General features: G+C 46.2%; 1 protein-coding gene across 2 annotated transcripts in view; it reads right to left on the reverse strand.

Annotated features, from left to right (window-relative positions):
• LOC135818584 (uncharacterized) overlaps nt 1–4,044 on the reverse strand; it is a 108,604-nt gene extending 104,560 nt beyond the window's left edge. The window contains exons 1-3 of one of the 2 annotated variants that reach the window (XM_065331974.1): nt 3,836–4,044; nt 755–850; nt 115–363 (exon numbers count right to left, since the gene is read on the reverse strand). In XM_065331974.1, the coding sequence (XP_065188046.1) occupies nt 115–363; nt 755–764 (259 nt within the window). In that variant the 5' untranslated portion in view covers nt 765–850; nt 3,836–4,044. Of the gene's footprint in view, nt 1–114; nt 364–754 lie in introns of both variants that reach the window. The other variant, XM_065331975.1, reaches the window with a different exon arrangement.
• Between the last annotated feature and the right edge of the window lie 16,597 nt (nt 4,045–20,641).

The following is a 20,641-nucleotide window of genomic DNA, read 5'->3' on the forward strand; positions in this document are numbered from 1 at the left end:
AGATGCGCAGGGGACATGATAAAATATGTTGTTATTGCACTTATGTTGTTATTGCACTATCATTTATCTCAGCTGATGGGTTGTGTGAATCACGCTGGTTGGGATCACACTTACTCGAGATAGTGTTAGTCAGCGTTATCTGATCAGCTGAGCTCCTGGTCGGTGTCCTTGCAACTTGACGCTGTCGTAGTTGCTGAGTACTACGACGAGCGCTTGTTGTTGCCTGCACCTTCTTGGGCGCTCCCTTCCTGGAGTTGACACGCTGTACGCTGGTTGAAACGGCGATAGCTGGCTTTGACAGGGCTGTTGCGAGTGCCTTCTGTTGGGGCGGTCTTCCTTTCCTGGGCTTGACGTCGTCGACACCTGGTGAGAATACGAAGAGACACAAACCAAATATACAGGAATGTCTGACCAATCAAAACCCCATTGACACATCAACATCATGTAGCCTCCTGCATCCAAGGTTTGCAAAGTGAACCATTTGATGGATTTCTTGTATACGGGCGGCTCTGCGGGATGGCAGTCACGATCAGTCAAATGACAAGTCAAGTCGGCAGGAAAACAGCGGCTCAAAGGTTGTAAGCAACAAACATTCCATAGTGGGTTTGGTTCTCTACAAGGTATCTACTTTCTTTAGCAAGTCTGTTGTCTATAGGAGTTTTGTTTCTTGTTTGCTCTTGTAATCACATGTGACCAAAGGCTTGTTGCTAAGATACTGCACATTCAATTATGGTGGACTGCTGGTCTGACTTACTGTTAGACATTTTGAAGTACTTTCAGGACGATGATAAACTGGTTATTGTAGCACGGTTCATACACTCTTCACTGCAGTTATGGTCTGTGTAGTTTTCTGCATACACACAAACATACACACAGACACAGACACAGACACACATACACACAGACACAGACACAGACACACATACAAACACACACACACACACACACACACTATCCTTTGAGCTTTTGACGCCCATCGCAGGAGGCGATGATGGCAATGCTACAGCAGAAGCCATAGCAACTTGTGCTGGAATTGCACCATTCAACAGCTTGCAAGGCTGAAGAATTGACCGCCACTATTCAGCCTGGTCTACACCACACAGCTATGAAGTGGCTTTTTCTGGCCAGTGACTCCCCACGTTTGGTCTTTTTCATATTTTTCTGCACACACATCACACCACATACTCCGGCATGAACTGGCTGTTGGTAACCACCCAGGAGAATGAAAGACAAGTCGGGAGGAGTCTGAGAAAGAGAAGAAAGACGTGTGCAACCATAATCGTCCGGAATCGAACCGCAACCTCTCGATTGGAAATCACACACACACACACACACACACACACACACACACACACACACACACACACACACACACACACACACACACACACACACACACACACACACACACACACTCACACACACACACACCTGACCTCACCTCAGACATGCCCATCGCGGAAGTGACGATAGCGAACAGCTATGTAACATTGTTGGACATAGCAACTTGTGCTGGGATTACACCATTCAACAGCTTGCAAGACTTTTGAAATGACCGCCACTATAGTGCGTTTCAAAAGTCCAGACCTCTGGTTTCAAAAAACCGTTAGGCCAGCATCAATACCACATAAAATCTGTGATCACTTTGTGCATAAAATTTTCGAAATTGGGCGTCTGTTATCCAATCGCTTAGAAATGTCCATGAGAAAAATTGCGTGAGCTGCCTGAGCAATATTCTGAAGAAATTTCTCAAAAAGCTCAAACCAAATTTGAATTATTCGAAAACGTCTAGAGGTCTATACTTTTGAAACGCACTATAATTTACCGCCACTAATTTTTAGCCTGGTATCCACCAAACAGATGATTGAGATGTTGGTTTGCGTTGCGCAAACCGTAGTTAACCAGCACGCCACGGGCCGCGCCCCGCACGGGAATATTCCCGCTAGATGACTTTAGGTGACCTTACACACTCCGCCGTGCCGCCGCAGTCGACTTGCGCAAGCACGCACTCTTGCGGAGTTCCGCATTCGAGTCGAACTCGCGTACGACATCCCGCACGAGCCACCCTTCGTCTGGCGGATGCATCCGTAGACGGCTCTTCTACTGCTGGCTGGTGTAATTTTTGCCAGTTGTCTGTTTTGCTGTGAGAGCTCGCCACGCAATTTTGTTTCCCACCCTCCCACACCTAGCGGACGGAGGGGAGACACGGGCTCGGCCGATGGGCACGAAATCCGCATGGTGCACATCCATCGGCTGCCGCAGACAATCCATTTTTAAAATCTAGTTGTGGGTACTACCGAGTACTTAGTGGTCATGCAGTTGCCATAGCAATGTACTGGTACACCCAGCCTTTATGATTGTTACATGAACCCATGGGTCATCTTTCAAACGCTCTTTCAAAGCCAATAGACGGCGTTATTTGTTCCTATCATACTATGTTTCAGATGGGCGGCCTTAGACGGCCCAGTCCGATCATTTCACGCGAACTATGTTATACGTCATCATGATCACAATAATCATGTCGTGCTCACGTTCAATATAAGCTTGCGACACCCCACTGGCTCATCTTTCCTGTGGTGTGAGGGTTAAGTGGCCAGCGAATCCCTATTTTTCATTATTATTATTTTTTTACACACACACGTCACACCACATACTCCGGCATACACTGGCTGTTGGTAACCACCCAGGAGGATGAAAGAAGAGCTAGGAGAATGAGAAAGAGAAGAAAGACGTGTGCGACCATAATCGTCGGGAATTGAACCGGCAACCTCTCGATTGGAAATCGACTGCACATACCACTGCACCATATGGGGGACACACACACCTCAGACCTGCCCATTGCGGAAGCGATGATAGCGAACAGCTATGTTAGACATAGCAACTTGTGCTGGGATTACACCATTCAACAGCTTGCAAGACTGATGAATTGACCGCCACTATTTTTAGCCTGGTATCCACCACACAGCTGATTGAAGTGACTTTTTCTGGCCAGTGAATCCCTATTTTTCATTTTCCATTTTTTCTTTTCTTTTTTTCTTGGTTTTTTTCTACACACTCCACACCACATACTCCGGCATACACTGGCTGTTGGTAACCACCCAGGAGAATGAAAGAAAAGTCAGGAAGAGTCCGAGAAAGAGAAGAAAGACGTGTGTGACCATAATCGTCGGGAATTGAACCCGCAACCTCTCGATTGGAAATCGACTGCACATACCACTGCACCATATGGGACACACACACACACACACACACACACACACACACACACTTGTACTTGTTGCTCACTGCCAAAACTGGGTCACGTGGGTCTCCCCGGGAGAGGGGAGAGAGACTCAAAAGGAATCTTGGAAAGATGACTCAATTGGCTATTGAACCGCCCAACGGCCGACGCCCCCTGAAATCCCCAAAACTCTGGGTGGACTTGAAAACGATCCCACTTATGGGCTCACCACACCTCAGTAAGTGGGTGAGGACAAGGTGCAGAAAAAGGATTGACGGCATCAGGGTATCCGTCCCGGGATCCAACTGCAGTTACCCCTGCCCTCAGTGAAGGTAATACTTGCTACTAGTGTGGGTGGCTAAATCAGAGTGGATCTGATACAAGCTTCACTAGCACCATGATCACACTAGAGTTAATCTAGCCAGAAGTAGTCCATGGTTAACAGGTATACTTCAAATAGAAGGTGTATGAACCCTGGAACCAACAAAGGTGGTAGGTACAACATTACACCTTCAACAGACGAGCCCGTTGGCAACAGACCCAACACTATCCGGCACAAGTTCCCAGGAATACAGAAGCTAGCAATGGTAATCATGGCTCTGCAATACAACTCACCGCTATCATCGGGAGATGAAAGCAGCTGCTAGGCGTTGAACGGCTGGATTATGTGATTACCAGAAACTCAGCTTGGCTAGTGATCCAGGTCACTCCAACATACAAGAGTTGACAATGCCTCATTCACTGCAGTGATCAGTTCCTTCCTTGCTACGCTGTCGAAACCTTTACATCTGCCGGTACAGTGTGTAAGGTGCACACGTTTGTTGTGGTGTCTGAAAGAAGGAAAGAGAGAATAGAAGGCAGGTTTTAAAGTACTGATAATATTCAGAAGAGAATGTATCATGAATCATGGATGAGCGGCCTATGCTCATTCTTAGTCACTAACTACACTGTAATGGCTTTACATGTGTCTTTACTTAACACTCTACTATACTGATACAGGTTATCAACTTACACACAGTGTATAGTAGTAGACACGGGCGTATGCAGGATCCGCAATGAGGGGACTGCTCCAACCCTTTCCCAAAGAACCCAATAAAGGACCATTCATGTACATGTGATGCATGGATGGTTGATATCTTGATTTTTAGTGCGCTATTTACCATGATGTACCAAGTCGAGGGAAAATGGAGGACCTGTTCTGTAGGATGGAGCAACCATGAGGCTTTGAAGTACCCACTTAGCAACCCCAAACATATCCCTCACTTTGGAGGACAAACTTTACTTCCTCTGCAAGCTAGATCCAAGAGAACATTAATTTTGCTAGATCATATCATGAAAACATTTTCAATTTGACTACTGCTCTCTGAAGTACTACAGGTAGTCTTCCTCTAATTCCAAACTCAAATTCAACGAAATATGGGTGGTCAGGTACAACGAACTAGTTCATTTAATCAAAACACTGGATCGACACAAGGTCATTGCACATTTATCTTCATCTTCTACGAAGCTTTTAGTGAAGAATTTGTCAGTCACTGCAGCTGTGCTGAAACAATTTCAACGGAAAAGAACAGCACTGACTTCTCAGCGTCATGAAAGCCCGTCGGAGAGCAGAACGGCGTCGTTCTGAAGAAGTCTGAACGGAAATGGAGCATATGCAGACAATTATTTTTACGATTTCTAGTTGTTGTTGAGTCCCAAACATCGCTGCGCATGAGCTGGCACGGCACGCCAAGCCACTGAGATTCGCGAAAGGAACCAGACACCTGGAAGAAGTCGTCCTCAATCAAATCTTTGCACTTTGTCTTGCACAGGCTTGAATCAAGTTTCAAGAGAAGGTGGGGTTCTTCAAAGCTGTTGTCCATCCTGGAGCGGACCAGGGATCGATTCTTGAGTCACTCTTGGCTAGAGAAGGAGAAAAAATGAACTTCGAATGACGAGTAGAGCAACTCCATTTCACTTCGAAATAAGCGCTCGAAGGACATAGCCACTGTACTGTGAACAGCTTGAACAGAATTATCCAGCGGGCGCACTTTTCGTACTTCGAATTATGCATTCGAACTTGACTCGTGAGTTCCCCGCGTTTCGCGAACTTCGCATAAGTAGAGAAGAGACATGACAGCTCTCTCCACAGCGATGCCCGCAAAGGGCAACCCCGCGACTGGCGTCCCTGACAGCCAGTGTTGCCAGTGCACTGGCAATTCCAAGTGTGGAAAAAACTGCTGTTGCCCAGAAGCTGGCAAGCTATGCGAGGATTGCGGGGCCGGGAACAGGGCAAGATGCCGAAATTCGCAAACCAACGCGGCGAGGGCCAGTCCCGTGGGCTTTCGAACCATACAATACATTCCAGCCGCCGCGTCCCCCCCCCCCCCCCCTAAACACGATACTAGCAGAGGGCTGACACTTTTCTGTTGGCAGAAATCAGAAGCTGTGTCTGAGGTGTTCAATGGCAGGGAGTCGAGGGGGCAGCGACCCTTTTCGAAGCCGTAACATTTTTAGGATTTCAAGTGCCCGGAACAACAAATTAGTACACTTTCGTGAACAATCGTTTCGGTCAGTTTGTCGGAACAACTGATCGGAGTGTTTCCGGAAAATCGGAATAGAACAAGTCGAGGCCCTGACGATATGGATAGCCCTCCGTCCTGGCACATTTAAGTACATGTAACACGGTTAACTATGATCAACTAGTGACAGCGAATGGAAGGCAAAAAAATCAGACTAACGGTGGCAAAGTTATGATACTTTTAGGGGCATGGGCCAGGGGCGTAGGAAGCAGATTTCCAATGGTCCGGCGGATTTTTAGCTCATACAGGTCGCAATTTTTTAATTTTTAACTCCGCCCAGTATGACTACTTCAGAATTGACTTTGTCTTGGGGGTTAGGCATGGGGAAGTTGCCATACAGGGGTGGTGAGCCCGCCTATTGGCACCGGGAATACAGCTCACTCGACTCTGTCTCTACTGAATGAAGAGGGCGATTATACTTGTAAAAGTATTGATATGAACAAATACTGTGGTATCATGAAAGACTTGAGGTTTTAAAACTGTCTGAATTGGGAAAGCTAATGCTCACTTCCACATTCAAATTCACTCTTCAGGCACTAGACAACCAGCAGTTTCTTGTGGACATTCAGGAACATCAGGAGTCATGTGTTTGAGCCTTTCCTGGCCGGTTGTACTGTGTTGGACTTGACCCTCCGCATGGTTGAAAACGAGCTTGTTGCCTTTTTCTTTCTTTTTTTGGCGAAACATCGGCGGATGCCGGACCTGCCGGACCTGTTCATATGCCCCTGTGGGTACATCATGAACGTTGGCCTATGTCGAACATTTTGAGGGGGTGCTTAAAGGGGAAGTTAAGGCAAAAATTAAAATTTCACCAGTTGTAGTCTTCGGGGTGCTGAGTCGAATGGTCGTGGTCCGAGGAAGCTGAGACGCTCCCTTCCTACTTGAATCCCAATCCCAATTTTAATTTTTGCCTTAACTTCCCCTTTAAGCACCCAAAGCACCCCCCCCCCCCCCCCCCTGGGTACACCACTGGTAGGAACTGAGTCTGTAGAATCAATTTCAAGTCCTGCACAGCTTGATAAGAGTTCAAACTTTTTATCTTGCATAGCACTGTAAAAATACTTCAGTACCTAATCCTTTAAGGGAAAATTCTGTATTGCCATACCAACCAATTGTCTCCGGTCTTGCAGTACAACACATCCTTTCCCCTTCAACAACTGTCTCTGGTCTAAACTAGCATCTAGTTACCGCCTGAACACATCTACAGTCTCAATCTCAAGCAAACTGTTTGACTCATGAACTTAGCTGTCCAGCATGCCACACAGTTCACAAACTCACTGTCATAGAGGATGGCTAAGGTAATCGCTAGTTGGTGATCAGTGGAATGGTGTGCTTGCTAACCGTGCCTGTGTTGTGTGTTTGTGCTGTGGTTCAGCAACTGTTGATCCAGGACTGAAACTTACAAGAATTGACAATCAGGCTTCATTCACTGCACGTCAGTTCTTGGCTAGCAATGTTGACAGTTAGCGTCAGACCATAGTACCAGCAATACTTGCACACGGCCGGCCGTCGCACTGAAATTTGTATCTGAAGAAAGCAAGAAAAATGGAGCAGGAACGTCTTTCAAACAAAGGATCTGCACATTCTAAGCCCCAACCCCCCCACATACACACACTCACATGCACATACATCAAAGTCCAAATTTTATAACTCCCATTGGCCTGCTCAAGCTTGTAAGTTAGTAGATTCTACAAAACAGTACCTGGAATTAAAGATGAGAAAAGCTGAGCAATGTGATGTGCAGTTGTGCATACTCAGTCTGCTCTCTTGTACGGATAGAAACACATGGCGGACAGGAGACATTCTCCCTCTAATTCTCCTCACACTGACATAGTAATAGAGCAGTACATGTATCTGATTCACGACTGTCCCTATTTTCCTATAACTTACAAACCATGACATACATATACAGACCGGATTACTCCTATAACCACCGTTGAATTTGAGTGGAAAAGATACTTTAGATTTGGAATTCTGAAGCTGATAACATTATAGGCGGTATATTCTTATAACCACCAATCCTATAGCCGATCTCTACCTGTACTACAAACACAAGAACTTGCTGGTTTTGACTTGGCTGGCAAAGACATCTGAGTTGCACTCTCCGGGGGCTATCTACTCTTGCTTATACAGAACTCGATGTCGAGAATTTTTTGGTATTTCTACCAACAACGGCCCTGAGTCGTACACCAGGGAGTCGTACAAGCCCGGGTTTGTGTGTCTCCCTGTCACAGATCTACTCACACGATCAGTACTGTACATGTGTATGGGCTGTTTAAAAAATGACTTCAGCTCGATTTTGGTGCGGGAGGAAACCTATTTTTGGTCTCGCATAAGAGAAGAAATTCTCCCGCCACGTATTGTTGGTGTTGGCTCAAACAGCAGCTGACTGGACACACTGTGATATGGATTTCAGGGGCATAGCCAGGATCATGATCAAGAGAGGGGGGGGGGGGGGGCACAAATTTCCCTAAAAGTACATGTTTGTACTTCCTCCGCGTCATCGAAATTGTCGCAGTTTGACTTTTGATATAAAACAGGGTATTTACTCACCAGCACTCGTACAAGAGGCAAGGAATCGGACATAGGCAACGGTCATCAGTATAGGGTGACGGCAAAGTTCTATTTTCTGTTATTGGAAGCTGGAATTTTTGAACTAGACGCAATTTCTTCGCTGATACCGCTGCGATGGTAATTTCGACTCGCTGAGATCAGTCAGGCGTTGCAGCCTGCACATTTCTCGTGCTTATGGCCATTCACTCAAGCCTCATCACTGTTTTACCTTAGTTGGGTGAGAATGACTTCGTGGAACAAGTGGCAGCGCTTGGAGAAACATCGAGGGGTCAGCAAACTAAATGCCTGCAACAGCGATAAAATTATTTTGTCGCTCTGGCCGAGACACTCAGTACATGATTGTACCTGCAAGAGCCGTGTAGACTCTACACGTAGTGCTAGTGATGCAGGCGCAGGTGCCGTACCATGGTATACCAGTGAATCAGGGCCGGGCAGTGATGCTGAAAAAGAGGGCGCGCTGGACGTGATAGTACACCTTACCTGCATGAGCTGTGACCACACAGCTAAAATAAATGGGCATGCCACGGCTAAAAAAAGTTCATTTCAAGATCGAGGTGATTCCGCCGACGGTAATCAACCGACCTCGCAACGATAGTGTATTCTTACTAGGCTTCGTTGGTGGTGAAGTAGAAATCATCCAGAGCTAGCAGACGACAAGCATAGCAGCTCTTGTCCTGTGGAGAAAGTCAAAACGTTTGAGATGAGGCGCAACCAACTCTCAACCTTCCTTGAAATATTTCGGAACGATATTTTTGCGTCCATTGACATCAGCGACGACGAGGACTTCATCTCTGCATGAAAACTCTCAGTCCAACTGTCCTGGAACGTTACCCTAGTCTTCAGACTATCATACTGTGTCATAAGTTTTGAATGGCTTAGCTTATGGAGTTGTCAGTAACAAGTGACAAGTCACTAGTCAAACTGCGACAATTTCAATGACGCGGAGGAAGTAGATGTGTTCTGTGTGTTCATACACACACCATGTCATGGTAGTACATGACTGTACTTTCAAGTACTGCTAGGATGCCGCTAGATTACCACATAGTCCATGATATGTACCGGGTCAATGAAGGCAAAACAGCAGAAGCAACCACCACGGTTGACATTCAAGATCACTCTTCAATGGTAAGCTTCCTAGTAATGAGCCAGATCCTGGATGCTTCTTTTGCTGGAATTACCACACCGTTGGCTCTCCTTTGGCTTTGATCCAAAAATCAGATTTCTCCACTCTTTTTTCTCTTCATCTTCTTGGATATCTTCTTGGATAGTGCAGGAAACGTGACTGGTTGATCAGACTCACTAGCTTTCCTAAAGAAAAGTGAATTACATTTCAACTTGTCCATGTATCTCTCTGCTTCTGCTAGTATATGAGTGCACTTTGAAAAAACATGAACCAAACTTCTTTTTTCTTTTACACCACCGCCAACACAAACGCTAAACAGCCAGAACTACAAAACACAGCGTAACAAATTGATATGCTGCGCGGCTTTTTCTTGTGATATCCAATGATGAGTGTATAGGGTTGTGTGACAGCACAAAGCATGGAGTAGTAAAATACTACTATATTACTACTCTCTGTTGTGCGACAGCTACATTCTCATTTAGTTCATAGACGTATCCCCTCTTGTTTACCATCGATCACCAGCAATCAGCAACATCAACACTAGGACATATGGGCCAAGTGCCAGTGGCGATCTGCCCGGCTGATGCAAACGACTTTTCTTGATGTGTTCCTCAACACATATCTTGTGGTGCTGTGGAGAATCCAGTTTTGTTGCTGCTTGTGTGGATAAACAGTATGCACAAAGCAGAGAGTAGTAAAATACTACTATATTACTACTCCCTGTCACAAAACATTACAATCATGTATTGACACCACTCCACTGCAGACAGGTACTAGCCTACTTGTACAGTATGCACAAAGCAGAGAGTAGTAAAATACTACTATATTACTACTCCCTGTCACAAAACATTACAATCATGTATTGACACCACTCCACTGCAGACAGGTACATGTACTAGCCTACTTGTACAGTATGCACAAAGCAGAGAGTAGTAAAATACTACTATATTACTACTCCCTGTCACAAAACATTACAATCATGTATTGACACCACTCCACTGCAGACAGGCACTAGCCTACTTCTACCTACTGTACATCTACACACTCTCAGAAATTATTTACTTGACCATTTTGAAAACACCGACCAGTACGCTAGTATCCGGAGCATAAGCGCCACTGCAGTATAAGCCAGACCCCCCACCCCCCCCCATTTTTGCCACGGAATACAGATATCTACCCTTTTTATCACTGTTAATTTGATCATCGGAGTCCAAGCCGCACTCCCATTTTTGGGTTGAATTTTGAGCGTTCAAAGTGTGGCTTATACTCCGGAAAATACGCTACATTTGGAAATATTGTGGACAGCTTAACAGTCACTGTTCGTTCTGCAGAGTTGCACGTGTGCTGAACGGACAGTGTACAATGGTGTCTCTCGAACCAAGTGTTTGGCACTCAAATCACCCCTCACCCCCCCCCCCCCAACAATACGCCCCTGGATATGTTTGGAATGAATCCAGAAACCCGCGATATGCGTGTTAAAACAAAATGGCGTCACTGTACAGAACTATCACATGTCACATGTTGCACGTTGATACTATTAGTGTATTGTAGTTACGATTTGTGTACAGAACTGTCACATGCTGCAAGGAGGGAGTGTGCGAGATTTACGAGTGTGATTTTGAGTGTGACTGGACAGGACACTGCGCTGAAATAGAATGAGTGTTGTTGGGATAACATCATTTACGAGTGTGTTGTTACAATACAGTGTTTGTTGTGCGTGTTTGTCGGATACGCCGATATAATCACTTGCATAGATAATACTTACGTTGTTGCTTGCATTCTCGCTCTCCACAGCAACTCCATTGCGTGCTGCGTTCTATGTATTCCTATTCTGTACACTGACTCTCTCTGACAGGGTTTGCTGTCACCCTGTCTCTGGGCGCAAGCACCCTCTGACAGACCAAACTGATTTGCTTCATCTCCACAATATTTATCTCCTTTCGATTTGAATTTCTGTTTGTTCTGCACTCTGATTTTTCCTTGTTGCACCTGCGCTTTTGTACGCGGAACTTTGCTGTCGCCATCGCGTCGCCATTATTTATATCCATGGTTACGTGGTGGTATGACTCATCGATGCATCATGCGCGCATGATCATTCTTCTTTTCTACTCGTACACTTCGATATGCATGCAGTGATGCACGCACACTGATGTACACGTAGACTACATGTAAGCCAATGCACGCACGCGAGCACGTTTCGCTGAGGACAGCGATTTGAGAGAGAGAGTTTGTCAAGTTTGAGAGAATGGTGGTTAGCTTCTTGCCCAGATTAGTGACAGTTGTGGTTGTTGTTTGCCTTTGCGTTTTCCGGGTTTCATTCTCTGCATTGTTAGTTGTGTTCCATGTCTGCATGTTGTTTTCCGAGTGTCAGTTCACTACACCAGAGTTCGAACAATTAGAATTTAATACAGTCTTCACCGAAAGGGAAAGAGTCCTAAACAGTCACGATTTATTGAAAGTGATATAGTTGGTGGAACGAGTGTTCAAAACTATTTGAACTTCATACTGTTCGTCTTCTTTTTGACATGCTCTCTTTCCATCGTCCTTAGCTTTTGTTTGTTGTGAGCTGTTTTGGCTTTCTCCTATACCTCTGGGGGATGCCAAGTGATGGTTTTGAGAGGCTGGTGATGGCTGACACCACTCCACTGCAGACAGGCACTAGCCTACTTCTGAGCGAGAGTTTGCCGATCGGCATCGTCCTCGCTATAGCGATGAAAATACTAGTTACTGCGCACCTGGCAGATATCACAACACGTCTAAGCGTCCAGGAGCAAAGGAATCTTGGGTTTTCACTGGAATCTAGTTCCTCCAGCATCGTGTAGCCCACCGTCGGTGAATGGCAGTCCAGAAAGGTTGAACCTGGTCTTCTGCAGCATCTCGCAGTCCTGCGAGGCACACCGTGTACGCCTGCCATGTATTGTACAAATAAAACTCATGCAATAGTGGACTCTACAGTGAGGAGTCTCAGCCTGTATGCTGCAAAAGACACAGGAAATGTTACTGGTGTCTGTACACTGGACGCCAACACCCCGGTCTTCTCCTACAGGATTTGTTTGACATTGACATTATGCAGTGGGTCGACATTGACCTGGTTTGGCAGCTATCGTAATAGTATCTGCCTGGTTGGATGTAGCAGGTTGGCGTTTGCTCGTCGTCCAGTCCGGAATTTTCTCGTTGTAACTCACGGTGGAGTACGCGCAAGATTTGTGATCATCCCTGTTCACTTCAATATTATACAAACACAACATTCCCTTTGTCACTCATCTTATCCCGAGTACTGAATTGCTGACAATATTCTGTCCCCGGGGAAAATTGCGGGAAAAAATCGCAAAAAAACGCGGGGAAAAACGCGGCATAATATGGCATAATTTGCGGTGAATTTGCGGTAAATATGCGGTAAATATGCGGTGAATAATATTGATGTGCGGCAATTTTCAGTAAGTATGTAGTGAAATATATCAATTACAAGTCTCTGGTGTAAGCACTCGTCATATTTGAGTACAAAGCCGCCACGATGAGACGTTGCTGACCGAACAGTGCACTGTGTGTACGTGTAGTGCAACAAAAAAGTTCAAAAAACGCGGGGAAAATCGCGGAAAAAAACGCGGCCTCGGAATCGCAATTTTCCCCGGGGACAGAATATTGCACCACACTTTTCACAACCTACCGCCACTGCTGACGGTGGCGACTGGTTCGTCAATGGCGGTGACCAGGCTGACTGACTAGCAAGACAGCGGCCTCGTTGTCAACCCAGCCTAAAGGCAGATTTTATCGATCCAGCCTCAGCGCCATGTTAACGATGCCCTAGTGACTGTGTGTCATGGATTGCATTGCCATCAGCGGTCATTGTCGTTCACCTTGGTGCAGCCCTGAACAACTGGCTCAGCCCATGGGAGTCTCAAGTGGACAAAGTTGTTGCCAAAGTAGCTCAGAAGATTGGTGCATCGTGGTGTAGGTGAGCACATAACTAGGACTTCCCAGCGCCTATTTGTCCAGGCTGCGATACGACGTGACATGCTGTACTGCACATTCTTTTCAGCACTGCAAGGCCGGCAGCTGGACCGACTGCAGGGGTCACGCACATGTAGGCTGCCTGTTGCCAGTGCAGCATTCTGGAACGTTCTTTCCTTCTCAGATGCGTGGTATAATAACTTTCTTTGCTTCAAAGCAAGTTGCTTACCTTTCTGTTGTGCTCATAGTGTCCATACAACAATAACCTGCTGCAATGTTTTATTTTCCTTTCCATTCCCTAACCAATGAATACTACAATGTCGATTCTCTTTCTGCATACTTTAGTGTGTGCCCGCTCGCGCACATGTGTTTGTGTGTGTATACTTCACTTGCCACTCGAAGTTCTATTCCCCATAACTGAAACACTGCCTGTCCTTTCAGGACCTGCCATCATCTGCGGATGGGCATTATTGTATTGTGTGTGTGTGTGTGTGTGTGTGTGTGTGTGTGTGTGTGTGTGTGTGTGTGTGTGTGTGTGTGTGTGTGTGTGTTTCATTCAGAATCAGATCCGCTATCATTGCAATAAGAGAAAATATGTGGGTTCACATCCAGGGCATTTGTAGATTTGCGTGCTTTTCTCGCCACGGGCGCATACATGGGACATTGTGTGTATGTGTGTGTGTGTGTGTGTGTGTGTGTGTGTGTGCGCGCGTGTGTGTCTGTATGTATGGGGATATTGTCTGTATCGGCTTTTGGTACTAACGTTCAAGTCTGTACTTGCATGTGTGAACATGAAATTGATCGGTTCTGTGCATGCTGTGTTGTATATTATTGTATGTATGTGTGCATTTCCACGAACAGTGTAGACGAGCGTGGACAGTGCATTCATCCCTCATCAACCACTACCCCTTTCAGACTTGGGCTTACGAGAGTTTTTTCTGCGTGCCTCTCATTTTTGTTTGTTTCTCTCTGATACTGTATTGATGCCGGTACCTGTACCTCGATGTGTTCCTCTATCTGCAGTCGCCTTTATCCTTCGGTCAAGTTAACGTTTTTTGTGCTCTATTTATCGTGCAAATCAAAATAAACAACAATAACACAAGTCATGCTAGAGTGACGACATGTGCGTGAGTAGGGTTGATGCGATGGGACGTTATAATTAAGTGGAACAGAACACACATTGGGCAGATTGATTGGGCATCATTGATTGTGCTCAGTCCAAACAATGAACACAATAATTATCTCCAGTGACAGACTGTAGCGGCTAGCCTCTAATAGGTAGCTGGCACTAGTAGCTACTGCTTGTTTGACATGTGCCGCCAGAACCCCTGTTGTGTCATGCTATAGATGCACATGCCCTGTTCTGGGGCATACTGAGGTACTTTGATTTTGTTGACTGCATGTAGACAGCATCCACTAGTAGTACTCATAGACCTTGGCTCTTTGTAGGTCAACCACCATCGCATGGATCGATCGGTGACTATGCACTTGGAGGTTGGAATAGCCCGCTCTGAACAGATCTTGCCATGGCCCAGGGAGTAAACTCGCTTACTGGACTATCCTGGTTTTAGTCATCCAGCATGAGTGGCGCAATTTGTCCATATCATGTTGCGAGCTCACAGTTGTTTGGGCAGGTTTTGAGCTGCACCACGAAATAAAGCGAAATAAGCACGACTGTAGAGCAAGGAAGCGGCGAGACGGCACTTCCAGGACGAAACAGGCAGTAGAGATGTGTTCACAGCATGAGCAACCTCTCAAACCCTACCGGTACTCCACAGTTACAAGAAAATGTCGGACTGGACGACGAGCCAATGCAAACCTGCTACATCCACCCAGGCAGATAGCTGCCAAACCAGGCCAATGTCGACCCACTGCATACCGGTATGTCAATGCCAAACAGATCCTGCAGGAGAAGAATGGGATATTGGCGTCCAGTGTACAGACACCAGTCACATTTCCTGTGTCTTTTGCAGGGTACAGGATAGACTCATCACTAAAGAATCCACTACTTCGTGATTTTTATTTGTAGAATACATGACAGGCGTATTCAGTGTGCCTCGCAGGACTGCGAGATGCTGCAGAAGACCACGTTCGACCTTTCTGGACTGCCATTCACCGACGGTGGGCTACACGATGCTGGAGGAACTAGATTCCAGTGAAAACCAAGATTCCTTTGCTCCTGGACGCTTAGACGTGTTGTGATATCTGCCAGGTGCGCAGTAACTAGTATTTTCATCGCTATAGCGAGGACGATGCCGATCGGCAAACTCTCGCTCACAGCCATCACCAGCCTATCAAAACCATCACTTGGCATCCCCCAGAGGTATAGGAGAAAGCCAAAACAGCTCACAACAAACAAAAGCTAAGGACGATGGAAAGAGAGCATGTCAAAAAGAAGACGAACAGTATGAAGTTCAAATGGTTTTGAACACTCGTTCCACCAACTACTCTATACCAGTACGAAGTAGTGTGCTCTGGATGGCAGTCGTGAGTCAGTCAAGTGTCAAGTAAAGTCGGCGGAATAGCGCGAGCTCCGGTGTGGGGAGCAAACCTTTCTTACTCTATACCACTTTCAATAAATCGTGACGCCATTTTGTTTTAACACGCATACGGTCCACTCTCCTACAGTGCGTTTTTTTATAATAGACTCTGAAATCCTTGAGAACGTACTCAAGGCCACTTTTGAGAAAATGTCATGCGAGTTGCGTCACGAAAATCTGCGCGCGAAATTCGAAAACCAGGTGTGACTCGTGGCATTTCGCCATTTTGTTCAGAGTGCTAGTGTCCTTCGCGTTCCCGAGCTAGCTCCTCGTGGCTGGAGGAATCATTTTGTTGCTGAATGCTCTGTGGCCCTATTTTGCTTTTTCTCGAGTGTCTTTTCGCTCGTGGCAACTTGTTCTCTCGACATGCCACATATAACAAAGCGCGAACGGGCCATGGTAGAATCTACATGGTGGTGTCTGTTTTACAATTTTTGCGAAGACGAGGAGAACAATGGCTGGGCATCGAATTGGTCCCGAGTATTCCATTCGCCATGCTGCTGTTGCGTGTGGCGTCAGCATTTCCACCATGAACAGATGTACCAGGGATGCTGACGGCGAAAATCAGCGTGCTGCGTTGGCCTTGTCTGTCTCCAGTGATGAAGGTAACAAGAGTGACAATCCCCAATGTGAGACTCGTGCCATAAAACCACTCAACCCTGACGGATTTGCTGTAATTTACGGATTCTATGCTGCGAAGGAGCACCCAACACTGGACAAAGTTCCTGCTCGCTGCATAGAAAGCATCGACGATTTTCCAGACATGAGCAAAACTAGCTCTTGGAAAATGTTGCGTTCCATGGGATTCCAGTGTGGCAAGACCAGAGGTATCACACACATGATGATGGAACGGCACGGGATTGTGTCATGGCGGCATCCCTACCTGTGAGACATACCTGGATGACACGTGGGTCAATGCGCGTCACACAGTTACTAGGAGGTGGTCCGACAATGGTGACAGGAGTGTATAGGCAAGCAACCAAATGAAGCTCCATCAGGTAAAGGCAAGCGCTTTATTGTTCTGCATATACTGGTGGACGGGACGGATTCGTGAAAAACTGCGCCGATGTGTTCGTGACTGGAGACCGACGAGGCCGACGCCAACGATGATATACGTCGTCGGCTGTCCTAGCACATCTGTTCACTGTGTAATACTGTCGTCACAAGTGCAACACAAAACACGGAATTATTGGGGCCGTTTCGACGCTCGCTGGTCTTCTACTATTCGCAGATGTTGAACCAGACACAACTGTGACCTATTTGCATTGTGTGTTTGTGTGTGTGTGTGTGTGTGTGTGTGTGTGTTTGTGTGTTTGTAAAACCACTCATGTATTGCTTCGTTTTAGTCTCTTTATGGGTGCTGTGTGAATTGCCCTTGTGATTTGTTGTGGTGTTTGAATTTTCACTGCATTCTTTCAGGGATCGAGGGAAGTTTCCTACATGCATGCTGGAATGTTTTGATTTATTGAGCTATTGCAATACAGCATTTGAATTAATTCAATTATTCAGTACAGTTTGCCACAGTAAGTCGTGAAAAGCCACGACTCACTGGTTTCCTACAAAGGTTAGGAGAACTGTAGACAGCAGTGCACAACTGCACAGTCATGTACATGTACATGTACATGCATGCGTTGTACCGAAAGAGAAGAGAAAAAAAAGAATCAAGATGAACTGTACTGGATTCGAACTCTGGCGGACACCATGCACGTGATGAGCTTTCCTGGCTAAAACTTTCGTTTTAAAATCAAAATCCACTGAAAACCATTTAAAACCGGATTTTCAGCCCAAACCCGTCCGAATATCTAACTTTGACAATTATTATTATTCCGATTTCCAAACTTAATTTTCTTCGATCCAAGACCCACACAAACGCAGCTGTGAAGAAAAAAATTCAAATTTGGAATGAGAACAAACTAAAAAATCAAAATCGACAAATGTCTGTTTTAAAAAAACGCACTGTAGTCCTAGACTGGCTAGACTAGAGTAAAACCAGCATGCATGTTTTAGCAGTGAGACACGAAGCATCTCTGAAACTCACCGTGCTACTGAGGCCGGCAGAGGGGCGAAATCAGTCAGCTTTCGCTAAGCCGCGCGCGGTGATCAGCTGAAGTGAAGGGTGCGCTAGCTACAGTTTCCACCCAACTGACTCGGACGGTGGGCATGGGACGAATTGCTGAATGAAATATTGGTGAGCGATGGTGTCTGCGCAAGGAACGTTAGCTATACTTACAGAGCACGCCTTCAACGTTTTCAAACAGTGGCTCAGCCGCTGGGCTTCTATACTGTACAACTATTTCTGTTTCTAGATGTTACTGAGCTAGGCCATATACTGATATAGGGTGCAACGAAACGAGTTCCTAACTCTCAGGTTGACTGCAGCAGCTACAGCGGACTAACAGGAACCCAAATAACTCACCCTACTACTACTACTTACTAGTAGACCCAGGTGCTCGAAGTCCGTACACGTTTACAGTGTGTGTTTGCCGAGCTGAAACTCACACTAGCAATGATCACTTGCCAGAATCCTGCTCGTGGATGGAAGGTATCTTGTCCAAGTTTGTTCTGAGGCCAGGCTCGATTGAACCAGGCCATCTTTCGATCCGATCTGTTTCTCTGGAGTTCGCTGATTTTTCATATCATATTTTGGTGTCGCAGAGGGTACTCTAAGTCCGTACTGATCAGAGGTGACTCGAAATACACACATATTTCTGCTAATTGCTAACTTGCAATCCCTCGGTTACGACGAAAGCACCGAAGGGATATGTTTGGCATGTGCCTCCACCAGTATTTCTTGCAAAAGCGTAGTTTGTTGCCGAAATGCAAGCTGTTTTTAGTCGGCTCAGAGAAGAAGCAGCTGCGCTGTGAAAACCGCGGGAAAACAGTGGTGGAGATGCCAGGAGTGTCAACCTTTCTGCAAGGATTGGTGGTTCTCTGTAAATTCTTCTCCTCTGGCCATTGTCAGCTCTAAGCTGGCTCTTGATGATTGAGTGAAGGTCTGTTTGACGCTGTGTCCGTTCGAAATCGGTCTTGGCAAAGTTGATTTTTGCATGAAATGTAACCCAATTTGTATTTCGTATGGACACTCGAAAACCCACTCGCGTGGTATGGGACTTCTGCTTATCGTAGATCCCTGAAAATTGCTACGCGAGGAGAACATACCACACTGTCCCCTCCATAAAATATTTGAGTCGAATACAATAACAGAACATGAAATTATGGGCGTACGAACTTAGGATACCATGTACGGACTTCGAGCACCTGGGTCTACTACTACTACTACTAGTACTACTACTACTAGACAGAAAACTTAAAAAAACTATCTCGGACCAGCTCCAAGCCAAGGCCAGGGACCATGCCATGGCATGGGCAAAGCCAACCCTTCACGTAGTAGATCTACTAGTCACTACTAGTACTAAAATTAATATTATGACTCCCGATCTCAACGAGTAATCCCACACTGGCCACAGCCTAGCCGCGTAGATCATTCGTATTCATTAGATGATCTACCGACTGACTGTACTGTCCGGGCCGTCACAGCGCTAGCGGCACATGCTGCATGCACGGCCAAGCCTGTCGACGATCGCAGGATCTAGGATCGCATGGCATGCATGTAATGATGTAGTCTATTATTATGGTCTACGTCTGTGTAGTAGTAGTCTGAGTACTGACTGTTGTGAGAGTGACTCTGTACTCAGTAATCATGGTAATGCCTAAATCATTAATGGCAGCTGACTTTATTTTCGGAGAAACACTACTGGAGTGTCATTGTAGTAAAAAGTAACAATGAAAGGCGATAGCATGTAGGAAGGATCGCTACCCTAACGCAAAGGCTAGGTCTTGCGCGGCTGCTCTACGGAGTGTTGAAGAAAGACTCAAAGTTAGTTGCTGGACGAACAACTCGCTGGTGCCGGAAAACTTGGCCCCCAACGATGGTGTTTGGTGAATCATCAAGCATAATGTCTTGTAGCAGTGTTCACCGAGAAAGGAGAATGCTCTAGCCGCTGCTGTTGTCCCTTTCATCCACGTTGTGCGTTAGGTGCACCGCGCCTATTGTGTTTTAGTATTCCATGGACACACATTAGCATTCTGAGCGATTGTGGAGCCACAATTTACTTCACACAGCGTTGTATTGTCCACGAGCGCAAACTTCATTATCAGCAGTAACTGTTACTCTTCATCCTACATGTAGCCTTGGACTATACACGGCCTTGTCAAGACAGCGACAGCTCTACAGAGTGTTCAAGTGAGAAACATTAATTTCAATTGTTGGTGGACGAACAAATCGCTGGTTCCGAAAAACGCGGCCTGCACCGATGGTGTTTGGTGGATCATCAAACAGGGTGACCAGCAGTGTTCACCGAGGAAGGAGAACGCACTCGCCACCACTGTCGTCCGATTCATCCAAGTGGGCGTTAGCTGCGCCGCGCCTATTGTGTTTTAATATTCCATGGACGCACACTAGCGTTCTCAGCGATTGTGGAGCCACAACTTATCTTCATGCGGCGTTGCACTGTCCAAGAGCACAAACGTCAGCAGTGATCCAGCATCATACATGTAGATTTGGAGTATACACACCATGCGCCAATGGGCCTTGGCACAACAGCGGCAGCTCTACGCAGTGTCCAGTGAGAAAAATGGTGGACGAAAAAAATCGTCGGTGCCGAAAAACATG

This window comes from Sycon ciliatum, chromosome 5 (genome assembly GCF_964019385.1).
Source record: "Sycon ciliatum chromosome 5, ocSycCili1.1, whole genome shotgun sequence".
NCBI classification, from domain to species: domain Eukaryota; kingdom Metazoa; phylum Porifera; class Calcarea; order Leucosolenida; family Sycettidae; genus Sycon; species Sycon ciliatum.